This window comes from Eriocheir sinensis, chromosome 36 (assembly GCF_024679095.1).
Source record: "Eriocheir sinensis breed Jianghai 21 chromosome 36, ASM2467909v1, whole genome shotgun sequence".
NCBI lineage: Eukaryota > Metazoa > Arthropoda > Malacostraca > Decapoda > Varunidae > Eriocheir > Eriocheir sinensis.
In genome coordinates this window covers 2816102-2829273 of record NC_066544.1, presented here as the reverse complement: position 1 = coordinate 2829273, position 13172 = coordinate 2816102, and the positions used below count along the sequence as shown (strand labels likewise).

General features: G+C 41.2%; 1 protein-coding gene across 3 annotated transcripts in view; it reads right to left on the bottom strand.

Moving 5' to 3' along the window:
• Nucleotides 1-13172, bottom strand: part of LOC127007623 (DNA primase small subunit-like) — a 72240-nt gene that overhangs the window by 35554 nt on the left and 23514 nt on the right. For all 3 annotated transcript variants that reach the window (XM_050878773.1, XM_050878774.1, XM_050878775.1), the window contains one exon: nt 7270-7360. In XM_050878773.1, coding sequence (XP_050734730.1) covers nt 7270-7360 — 91 coding nt within the window. The remainder of the gene's footprint in view (nt 1-7269; nt 7361-13172) is intronic.

The following is a 13172-nucleotide window of genomic DNA, read 5'->3' as shown; positions in this document are numbered from 1 at the left end:
TCTCAGTGATATGGATATTCTCTCTCTCTCTCTCTCCACTGAATGAAGTAAATATTTATTTTTCGATAGAAACCGACCTTTTGTTTGATTTACATTGTTTTTGGTTTACGCGACCTCTTCAAGGACGCAATACTCGCGTAAATCGAGAGTTACCTGTACTATCAAAAGTTTCACCATTAACTTTAACTTTCTGAATCTCATCTCTATTTATCAACTTTCCATTTATGAATTTATAAAACAGTTTTGGTTGGTCTTTGCACTTATCTACAATATTTTTCTCAAAATTCCTTTTTTCTTCTCTTCTTACTTTGACATAAGCATTCCTCTTCCTTTTGTACTCATTCCATAGATCCATCCTCCTATTTTTTCTCCATTTGTTCCATGCCTTCTCATTTTCCTGCTTGGCGTCAACACACTTTCTATTGTACCACTCTTCTCTTGATTTAAGTCCTTCTTTCATCCTTGGTACCCACTTTTCCACTCCTTCGTTGTAAATCCGTAGCAAGATAGCCCATTTTTCCTTCACATTTTCAGCCTCAAAAAAAGTATCCCATTGTGCTTCCTCAAAATGTTTCCCAAGTTGTTCAAAATTTGCCTTGTTAAAGTTAAACCATTCTTTCCTGTAGTCCTCATTCCTGATTATTTTACCTCTTTCTCGTAATATGTACAGGTAACTCTCGATTTACGCGAGTTTGGTTTACGCGTTTTTGAAATAACGTGGGGTCCAAAATCCAAATAAATGTTTAATTTACATGTTTTTTCACTTATACGCGATATCTGATGGAGTGGCCACCAGATGTCTCACGCAACTGGACTCACACGGAGCCGCGGCCTCACAGCTGAGCTCAGTTCTTCCCGTGCGCCACTTGAACAACAATACAGTACCCACGCTGCCACGCTACTCAACAATAGGGGTGGGCAGGTACCAGTACGAGTACTGGTACTAACGGTACCAGCTATATGGTACGGTACTGGTACCAGACTGCTCGGTACCGGTACCAATACTAGCCAGTCGCTCATGGTGTACCTCATTTCTTCCTCACACAAGGAGGCTGAGACTGAGTGCCTGAGTGGATATCTCGGTGATATGGATATTCTCTCTCTCTCTCTCTCTCTCTCTCTCTCTCTCTCTCTCTCTCTCCTGAATGAAGTGAATATTTATTTTTCGATAGAAACCTACCTCTTGTTTAATTTACATTGTTTCTGATTTACACGACCTCTTCAAGGACACAATACTCGCGTAAATCGAGTTACCTGTACTCAATAAGTACGTGATCGCTCTTCCCTATAGGGCTCTTATAGTTCATCTCCTCTATGGTATCTGGCTGTGTGTGTGTGTGTGTGTGTGTGTGTGTATTTACCTAGTTGTAGTTTTACAGGGCCTGGGCTTACACTCATGTGGTCCCATCTCCATATCTGTATTTGTCCGGCTTTTCCTTAAAGTTGTGCGCACTCTTTACCGATACTACATCCTCACTTAAGGGAGGCGAAGCAGGTTTTTTTGTTTATAAGATTATCTCAATGAATATATCACAGCGCATATGTCTCATTATGCTACTCATCCCTAAGGAATATTATTGCTCTATGATCGAATGTTTTTTTTATATTAATTTTTTACTCCGAAAATTACTCAAAAAAAGCATTTTTAGGCAATACAGTCGTCCCTCAAATAGTACGGTTTTGGTTTTATACGGATTGTTATGAAAAAAAAAAATAGAATTTTTAAAATTTACCGCTCGTCGCACCAAGTGCCATGGCGTGAGTGGCAAGACTGTTCTACCCATGGAGGTAGAATTGGTGGAGTCAACATCAGCCCAGTTAAGTGAATCCACCGAACTGTCATTTTTAGGGCCGCAAGGTTGTGGAAACCTGCCAGGTGTCAGGTGTCGTCAGGTCAGGCCAGGCTGCTCTCACCCGTGTATCCCTCATCTTCTGGTCCTAAAAATGACAGATAGGCAGCTTCACCTCAATGAATGGGATTATCGGGCCGTGTCGACTCCGCCAATTCTACCTCAATGGTTCTACCAGACTGCCACCCATGCACATTTCCTCAGTTAATGTGTGTGCACATCAGGAACACTGTTTTGCCAGATTGAAACGTATGCACTTTCCTTAAGTCCATGTGTGTGCACAACCTCAGATACGCTTCTCCATTACCCTATAACATGAACATGGACTCAAGAGACAAGCCAAAACACTTGCTCTAAGCACCCCAAAGTGTTCGAGAAAGCTGTTCACCATGCAGAAGAAATCAGATTTAGGAGAAGTTACATTTTGGTATGAGTTAAGTTGCGGTAGAGAGAGCATACCACGTGAATCCGAGTCCCACCTGGCTCAGCTGCTACTCGCCGGCCAAAGTTGCCAGTTATGCATTTTCTGCCACGCCATGTCATACACTCACACTCTCGTACTCTCAACCATAGTCTCTATTGCTTTCTAAATCATACTTGAAATAAGATACGAAACGGTAATTGTGGAGATTGACTCCGTGCCTCAAAAATATGGCATTGCACCTCGCTATTATATATAGTAAAACCCCGATTATCCGAAATGGAAGGGGGGAAGCCTCTTTCGGATAAGCCGATTTTTCGGATAATCCGGATTTATGGCCGCCAGTTTGATCGTCGGCATTGTGGCGTTGCGACTGCCACCGACTGACGATGTAAACAATGAAACCAAACAAACACACGCTACGCTAAACAAAGTAGTACGCTTAAAACATGTGATGTAAATGTTTTATTGTATGTTTGTCTGTGTGTCTCCTTGTCTGGACCAGTGTATGTTGATACTTGTGAGCGTTGCAGATCTGAATTGTGAATGTTGCAGAGTGCGATTGTGAATGGTTGTGCAAGCTTGCAAGTGTGACCTTGATGCATCGTGCAGGTGGAGACACAGTATGATGACTCATATTATCGCGCAACTCGTATGTTGGAAGGGGAATGTGGCATGGAGTGGAGAGGGGAGTCGTGTTTGTGTCGTTGTCTTGAGAGTACGGTGTGAGAGTAGTCGCGCAGTAGTTTGTTCGTTCGCCGCACCTACGTCCTTGCTGGGGCGAAGGTGCGGACGTGGTGTTGTTAAGAGTTTGTTTAATGTTTTTTGTCTAATACATTGATCTATTCATTACAAGCTATTTCGGCAATACGTATTAGAAAGCATATTCATTGTAACTGTTCTTATCAATTTTAAATGTGTTAATATAGTACGTATGTAGTTACTTTTATTTATTTTTGATGTTTTATAACGTTTTAGTATAGAAAAAAAAAATTTAATTGCATTATCCAGATCAATTTCGGATAATCCGATTTTTCGGATAATCGGGGTTTTACATAGTTAAGGGACGCATATTTAAACTACTCCAACCGAACTTTAAATAACCTGACCCCTAACGGGGAGGCTTTACCCCCCTTGATCCCCACAGTGTAGTAACACTGCACTGTGACTGCAGCAGAAAATGCATAACTGGCAACTGAGCCAGGCGGGAGCCAGATTCCGTAAGTGCCCAGGAGTTTCTAGGGGGGGGCACTAATTTTATACGGATTTTTGAATAGTACAGGGGTCCTGGGTCCCTAACCCCCGTACTATTTGAGGGACGACTGTATTAAAGTGAATGCGTAGAAGACACCATCATTCACAAATCTTTTTCCTTTATATATTGTGTACATTGAGTATTAATCTACATTTGGATGCATCATGAAGTTGCTACATATGTTTGTATTATAGTTATGATTTTTTCTTCGATTTAAACTTTTTTCGCGTTTTTTTTGTTATTAAATCTTGTCTGTGACCAATTCTTGAGACATATATTCATATCCATGCATCCAAATGTAGATTATACTATGTACTATTAGAAAATGGAAGTAGATTGGCAATCAGAGTTATGAAATTCCTTCCACATTGATTTGAAATCCAAAAAAACTAGTTTTGAGATACAGAGCCTTTTTACTCAAACGTCTTATATTTCCTCCTCCCGCCATTTATTGATAACATATCCTTACAAATTCAGTTTTATTTACTAAATTAACTTAATACAACTCAAAAAATAGGCATAATCATATATACAATTGTTAATTTTAGTCATCAAGGTGGTGTCAAAATTCAATGAGCTCCAGGCTCATATTCTTCACCAGTGGTGATCCTTTTCTTTCTTTTCCTACGGACTCTACTACTTTCACTTTTCCTCTTTCTGTTGTTTTTATAGAAAATATCTATTTCTTCATTATGTACTTCACGTGATCCTCATAATTACGGTCTCTTGAAGCTCCCACTTAGAGAGAAAAATCCAGCAAACCCTTGGTTGTTGAGGAGGGTAAGTACAAGGTAGAGGTTACTCTCATAAAAAATTTAATTTTCTTGTACATCAGGAGCAGTGAGTGGTGTAAAAGTTTCTGGGTTTTCGCACGAACAGGACACCTCTACCTCACAATCAATTCCCAGATTATCCACCTCCACAGTGAAGTCAGTGAGACACACCTTGCATTGTGCCTAAGAAAATAGTTTCCATAAGCCATATTCAGGCAAAATGACATTTTGATTACCCTCAGTAGGAGGTGGTGCAGGTGGCAATGAGACCAGGCGAACAAAATGCCAGTCAGGAATGGAGCTTACAGAAAGTAGCTCATCAGATGGTGGTGGATAAGTGGATGGTGGTACAGGTAGCAGTGATTGTGTAGGTGGTGATGTAGATGTAAATGGAGGAGGAGAAGGAGGTGGTGAAGAAGTGGATGGTGGTAAAGGTAGTGGTGGTTGTGTAGGCAGAGATGTAGATGTAGAAGGGGAGGCAGTGATGGAGGCCGCTCTCCTCGCCTTCCGGCGCTGTTTCAGCCTTTTATTTGATGGAGGCATTTATTGGTAAGAAAATAAGAGATGTAACACAACAATGATGCATCAAATAAGGGAAATAACACATTTTATTTGCAGTAATATTCATCCGCACCTACCCTGGCAAAGGTCAGCGTATGACTGATGCTTTAAGGTCGCTGCGCGCCTGGAGTCGCTGCATGAGTAGCCAAAGAGTGTCTCATCTCAATGTTTTTTACTGCATCATTCTATCTTCATTAGTAATGCAACAGTGATGAAAAATAATGTGTTATGTTATAGTGACCGCGAAGAGGAGCACAGGCACTTAAATGGTAAAGCATTTAACGGAATTAAAGGGCATTACACTTCTCGCCAGGGTTTAAAGTCCCCCTAGACATCGCTCACATCTTACGTTGTCCGAAAACACAATATCACAGAAAATGATATTTTTCACCAAAATTGCTTGAAACGCCTCCCTTAAGGGGGAAATTCGGCAATTTGGGTGAAAATTGTCGAAATTTTCAAACTTCGTGTATGGCGTCGTCACTCTTCACCCAACCGGGGTGACTGGTTGCCAGGCGCATGACGCCGCGTAAGGCGGATTTAAATGGCTGGACATTTAAATGCCTTCGCTGCGGACACGCCCTCTTATCCACTAAGCATTGTTTTCCTTGTATTTCTTTAGTTTTTTCTGCTTTTTTCGGAATTTTTCTGATTGATAGCGGTGTACGATACTTTGGGTCTGTCTGGTGAGGAGTGGGAGCAGTTGGCGTTTCGCATGGCCTTGGGCTCAGTGCGTGAAATAAGACGGGAGTGGATGTATGTACTCTCTTCACGTCATTCTCTATCTTCCATGGTGATGACTTTTGTGCGTTTGTTTTGTCGTACCGACTATAGTAAGTGACAATGCCACGTACGAGTGCAAAAAGAAAGTCGAAAAGTGAAGCAGGCTGCCAGAATATATTGAAAAGGTGGAAGAAATGTGACGATACGCATCAGCCACCCTCCCAGGAGGGTGTCAAAGAGCTCACAGCATATACGCCACGGAAAGCAGTAAAGAAGTCAAAGAAGAAAAGCAAGACAACACCTGGCCCTGATTACCAGCCTGGTAATTTCTAAACAAACTGTCCTGGCAACAATGAGGTGGGGTGGGCTCCACTGAGACCCAGTGAATATGTTATTTTCATTTTAGATATATATAATATATCAAAAATATGTTATATAACCTAATATGATTATAACAGGGGACCAGGAGCCTTGGTTTCTTTAGAGGTCTACCAGGCAAGGGAGAACTCACCTTCCGTAGGGGCTATACAGGTGACATAAACGTGATGTAAACATGGCCTGAACTACCTAAACAACCACTACCAACCTTCCAGGAATGGCCGAAGAGTTATATAAGTAAATATTTGGATTTGGTGCATGTTGGAGTGATTGTTATGGGGTATTGAAGATGTTCACACAAAAATGCGATTTTCTCAAAACTTGTTTTTGGCACACATAATGTTTAATAACTCTGTCAGTAGTTGACCAATTTTAGAAATTCAAGTATCAAAATGATCACCACCCTCGTGTTTAGTAAACGTACTATTATCACGCATTAATTTCCTCAAATAAATTTATGACAAATTTATAAAACTCGAATTTTTTACGAAATAAAAAGGTAACATTTTGCAGTGTAATAAATTTGTTGTAACTTCAGGTAGGTGTACCAAAATAGTACTTTATTGTGTATATTATCTGTGATCAAAAGGAAATTGACATACTATTCATAGTTTTGAAGTTATTACGTAATTTTGGATGTCTTTCGTCAATTCCAAACATAACGCACTGCACAAAAACTACGGCAGCTTTCTTTACCATATTACTGGTATAGAAGCACTGCATATTAATACACATTTGTAAAAATAGTATTCACCTAGGTGAGAAAATAAAGGTAGGAGGACCCAAAAACCGATATCAGTGCCAAGCGGTCGAATTTCCCCCTTAAGTCTGTTCCAAACCTCAATGTTTCTTTGTGGGAAGCTATATTTCTTTATGTCTGTGTGTGTGTGTGTGAGTGTGTGTGATTGTACGCATATTAGCAATGTTAGTTTCAAATGTGCTGAAACCATTATTCCTTGGCAAGGAATTAAATTCTTTCAATAATGAAACTATTCCATTTACGAATATTTTGAGAGTTTAGGGTTGTGACAACCGTTACAAATAATGTATTGTATACAATACATATTATCGGTGATAAAAGTGGGATTGCCTGAAGCTGTGGGAAAGTCATTTTTTCAATGTGCTAAACCCATGAGGAGTGGGGATGACTTGGATCACTCTCTGGCTAAGGTCACAGCATAGTGAGTGATTGTGCTACAAAGTTTCACTTTTTGCTAATTTTCAAATATGTATCTATAGGCATATAAAGTTATCCCTTTATTTATACAGCAGAAAAAATAAAACATGCAAATAAAATTGTCTACTTACCTCTGAGTGATGAGTCCAGTATTTTGACAGCTATGGTCATGAACTTCCAGCACTTGTTACAAATTTCTGCTCCTGAGCAGCATGTGCGAATCTGCAAGTAGATAGAGGGGTTGCCCTACAGTATGTAATGGAACAACTGAAGTCCTAACACTAGACATGAACTGAAGTTTCAAAACAAATATTCAGTTGTAGAGAATATTCAGCTACAATGATCAAACAGGGACTTACTGTAACACTTCTAAGTAATTAACTAAAGGGGAGTGTACTGCAGGGGATGTATTGCTTCACTCACCCACCACCTGCACCCCTGACAGTCCCTTCAAATAAGCCCTCACATATTTTCCCTTTCCATTCAAAGCCACTCTTTGTAGGATCAATCAACTTGCCCTAGAAATGAGTTATGTGGGCATCACCTGGAGCTCCTCCACTCAGGGTAATTTTGTTCACTAACATCCAGGAAGCAAGCCACATGCCCATATAGCCAGAGTTGGCATTCATGGACTAAGCTAGCAGTACACCTCAATTTAGTTCAGAGAGTAATGGCTGGTTCGACACAAAAATTCCAGTGATACCCCATGATCCTGCTGAGGCACTTGGTACCAAAGGCATCAACATGACTCACCAAGTCACTATTCAGTGTCCAAGTCTCATACTCATACATAAGACAAGGAGAACAAGTGACATAAGGATTCAAATCTTTATCCGTCTACATAGATATGGACAATGCCATATATCCATTTTGAGCGAGACCATAACACTGTGGGCCAGGCCAATCTATCGGTTGACTTCCTGGCAAGATCCATCATTGTTATGCCTTACGCTACCAAGCTACATGAAACTTTTAGTGACCTTATTGTTCTCATCACATGCATGAACAGACTGCACTGTGTCATCCAGCAAACCTCCAAACAAATGGACCTTGGTTTTGGCCCAGGAGACCTTTAGTCTCAGTGACTTTGCCTCCTTATGCAGCACTTCGAGAGCCATCACCAGGACCTCCAGCGATTCTGCAAGAAGTACAGCATCATCAGCAAAAACAAGGCCAGTGACCTTGATGTTGCTAACAGATGCTCCACATTAACTTTGATCAACAATTTAGCAGAATACCCAGTCCATGCAAGTGTTGAAAAGTGATGGAACAAGGATGCATCCCTGCCTCATTCCTGAAATAACAGGGATGAAGCCAGAAACACATTCCCCAAACTTAACAGCACTCTGGAGTCCCAATGTAAAGGCCAGTCATCAGGTCAATAATCCTTGTAGGAATCCCACAAATCTGCAGAATATCCCAAGTGCCTCATGATGCACTGAGTCAAATGCCTTCCAATGCTTGCAAAAATCAATGAACAATATTTTTAAGTGTATAAGACTTTTTCCCCCGAAAAAAAAAAGGGTTAAAAGCCACCCTGCATCCTATAAACCAAAGGTCAAAAGTTTTAGGCTTCGACAACAGCGACAAAGCATGTCACATTTCCTCATTGCTCATGTTTGTCCTATTGGCCCTGGAACCTATGGTGGATAAGAACTCATTACCCCAGAACACGAGGCAATAATGACGTCCAGTTTTTTTTTTTTTTTTTTTTTTTACAAAAAAGGACACCTCAAGGGCACAAAAAAAAGGAAACAATAATAAAAAAAAGCCTGCTACTCGGTGCTCCTAAAAAAGAATCAAAAGATGTGGCCGAAAGAGAGGTCAATTTTGGGAGGAGAGGTGTCCTGATACCCTTATCTTGAAAGAGTTCAAGTCGTAGGCAGGAGGAAATACAGATTTACATAGATTTACATAGAAAATCAGACCACACAGACCCCATGGTCCAGACTAGGTGGTCTGTCCTTAAACCTAAGTGATTTTACATTAATCAGATGGCTCCAAAACATTGCTTTTCTACTCTAGTTAATATTAAGTTGAAGGAAGTGACGGTCGAGCTTGTTTTTAAAGGAGTCAATCGTGTTACACTGGACCACTGATGGTGGGAGCTTATTCCATTCTCGCACTACAACGCTGGTGAAGAAAAATTTGCTGCAGTCTGAATTTACTTGTCTACATTTGAGTTTTGTGCCATTGTTCCTAGTTCGCAAAGTGTCATCGATCATAAACAATTTTGTTCTGTCTACATTCGTGAAACCATTAAGTATTTTAAAACATTCGATCAGTTTTCCTCGGAGGCGACGTTTCTCAAGAGAGAACATGTTAAGGGTGGAAAGCCTTTCTTCGTAGGATTTGTTGCGCAAGGAAGGGATCATTTTTGTTGCTCGACGCTGAACACCTAGTTTAGCAATGTCCTTTGCATGGTGGGGAGACCAAAACTGTACCGCATATTCCAAGTGGGGTCTGACTAAGCCATTGTAGAGCGGAAGTATTACATCTTTATTCTTGAATAAAAAGTTTCTTTTAATGAAGCCCAACATTCTGTTCGCTTTATTTGCTGCATCGATGCATTGATGTGAGAATTTGAGGTTTGACGCGATTTTAATCCCCAGGTCCTTAACGCATTGAACGCTTGTGAGTTTAACGCCGAGTATTTCATAATCGAACTTCTTATTTTTTGTTCCAACTTGAAGGACCTGGCACTTGTCTACGTTAAAGGGCATCTCCCATTTATCCGACCAAGCTGAAATTTTGTGCAAATCCTCTTGGAGGCTTTGCCTGTCTTCGTCAGTGAGAACCGAGTTACCAATCTTGTGTGTCGTCTGCAAATTTACGATGAAGGAAGATTGTTCCAGAGTTGACCAGCGTGAGGGATGAGAGTGAAGATGCTGGTTAACTCTTGCATAAGGGGTTTGGACAGTATAGGGATGAGCATTTTTTTTTTTTTTTTTTTACAACAAAGGAGGCAGCTCAAGGGCACAAAAAAAGAAAACAATAATAAAAAAAAAAAGCCCGCTACTTGCTGCTCCCAAAAAAGAATTAAAAGAGGTAGCCGAAAGAAAGATCAATTTTGGGAGGAGTGGTGTCCTGATACCCTCCTCTTGAAAGAGTTCAAGTCGTAGGCAGGAGGAAATACAGATGATGGAAGATCGTTCCAGAGTTTACCAGTGTGAGGGATCAAAGAGTGAAGATGCTGGTGAACTCTTGCATAAGGGGTTTGGACAGTGTAGGGATGAGCATGAGTAGAAAGTTGTGTGCAGTGGGGCCGCGGGAGGGGGGGAGGCATGCAGTTAGCAAGTTCAGAAGAGCAGTCAGCGTGGAAATATCGATAGAAGATAGAAAGAGGCAACATTGCGGCGGAATTTAAGAGGTAGAAGGCTATCAGTAGGAGGAGAGCTAATGAGACGAAGAGCCTTAGACTCCACTCTGTCCAGAAGAGCTGTGTGAGTGGAGCCCCACCACACGTGAGATGCATACTCCATACGAGGGCGGACAAGGCCCCTGTATATGGATAGCAACTGCGCGGGGGAGAACTGGCAGAGACGATACAGAACGCCCAACCTCAAAGAAGCTGATTTAGCAAGAGAGGAGATATGAAGTTTCCAGTTGAGATTTTGAGTTAAGGGGAGCGTCTGGGGGGGTATTTTTGATGAATATTTTTAATTCCTCGAAATTCACTTTATGGGCTCATCATACCAGGGATACAATGGGGTGTCACGTGGCGAGGTTAGTTTTTTAAAATTTAAATCCTCGCGCGGTCTGGCGGCCCTTTAAATATCTGGTAGTGTTGCCATACAGAGCGCTTTACTCGGCAAAATTTGGATACATGAAACAGTGCTTTTATGTCCGTAAATTTTGCAATAGCGGAGATGTTTTTACACAGGGGTAGAGTTACAGTGACAGTCATTACCAATACAGTTTCATCGGAGAGCAGAATCGATTGGCGATCGATAAATTTAGTTTTCCTTCGTTTCTCAAAACAGGGTCACACGCATTTATTTGATAGTTCTAAGTTATTTATGGACCTAGCACAAACATAAAGATAGCGTTGGAAAGAGAAAAAAATTAGCTATAAATGCTAGTGATCAGAATCTGGATAAACATCATCAAATTTTTTATATAAATTTTCTAAGTTTAAACTTTGAAGAAAAAAAAAAAAAAAATGGAAAAGTAATCTCTAGGAATACACTTATTTTGTATGCCCGTTCCAGTGGTGTTTTTATTTTTGAGCTATCTAAACTCTAAATATGCTTTTTTTCAATTTCAAAATTTTGAAATTTTTGAAAAAAATTTTTTTTTTTTTTTTTCAACAAATCTTCACCAAAACTGTACATGATGTTCCTACTCAAGGTACACATCACCTGTGAGAAAATGGTGATCCTCTGATAATATCTTAGAACATGGCAGACGCTCCCCTTAAGGATAGACTGAGGATGTTTAGTGTTAAAGAAGGTGACAGCTGAGTGTTGTCGAAGAATAGGGGATAGGTGTTTGGAAGATTGTGTCGAGTTGATAGGTGGAGAAATTGAGTTTTTGAGGGATTGAAGGACACAAGGTTCCTTCTGCCCCAATTGGAAATGATAGCAAGGTCTGAGGTTAAGCATTAAGGTCCATAAGCCTTCTGAGAGTTGAGCCTCCAGTCTGGAGACGTGTACTTTCTGTTGTGATGGTCTTCTATTAAAAGAAGTTGAATAATGCAGAGTGGAGTCGTCGGCGTATGAGTGGACAGGACAGTTTGTTATGGAAAGAAGATCATTGATGAATGACAGAAAGAGAGTGGGTGATAGGACAGAGCCCTGTGGAACGCCACTGTTGATAGGTTTAGGGGAAGAGCAGTGACCGTCTACCATCGCAGAGATAGAACGGCCGGAAAGGAAACTGGAGATAAGAAAAGAGAGAGGGATAGAATCCAAAAGAGGGCAGTTTAGAAAGCAAAGACTGGTGCCAGACTCTATCGAAGGCTTTCAATATGTCTAGTGCAACAGAGAAAGTTTGACCGAAACAGCTAAGAGAGTCAGTTAAGAGAGCAAGAAGATCGCCAGTAGAACGCCCCTTGCGGAATCCATACTGGCGATCAGATAGAAGGTTAGAAGTGGAAAGATGCTTTTGAATCTCCCGGTTAAGGATTGATTCAAAAGCTTTAGATAGACAGGAAAGTAAAGCTATAGGGTGGTAGTTTGAGGGATTGGAGCAGTCACCCTTCTTAGGCACAGGCTGTACAAAGGCATACTTCCAGCAGGAAGGAAAGATAGATGTTGATAGGCAGAGACGAAAGAGTTTGACCAGGCAGGGTGTCAGCACAGAAGCACAGTTTTTAAGGACAATAGGAGGCACTCCGTCAGGTCCATAAGCCTTCTGAGAGTTGAGGCCAGAGAGGGCATAGAAAACATCATTTGGAAGAATCTTAATAACAGGCATAAAGGAGTCAGAGGGGGGATGAGTAGGAGGAATAAGCCCAGAATCGTCCAGGGTGGAGTTCTTACAGAAAGTTTGAGCAAAGAGTTCAGCCTTAGAGACAGATGAGACGGCAGTGCTGCCATCAGGGTTAAGGAGAGGAGGGAAAGAGGAAGAAGTGAAATTGGAGGAGATATTTTTGGCTAGATGCCAGAAGTCACGGGAAGAATTAGAAGAAGCAAGGTGTTGACATTTTCTATTAATAAAAGAAGTTTTGGTAAGTCGGAGAATAGATTTGGCATGACTCCGGGCTGAAATGTAAAGGTCATAGTTAGTGGGAGTTCGAAGGCTCTGGAACCTTTTGTGAGCTGCCTCTCTATCTTTAATAGCACGAGAATAAGCGTGATTAAACCAAGGCTTTTTAGCATGAGGAGTAGAGAAAGTACGTGGAATGTATGCCTCCATTCCAGAGACAATCACCTCAGATGCGCTGGGCACACAGAGGGGTCTCTCTCCTGGAAGCAGTAATCATTCCACGGGAAATCGGAAAAGTACATCCTCAGGTCGTCCCACCGAGCTGAAGCAAAATGCCAGAAGCATCACCTCTTCGGAGGGTCCAGAGGATGTACAGGAGCGATAG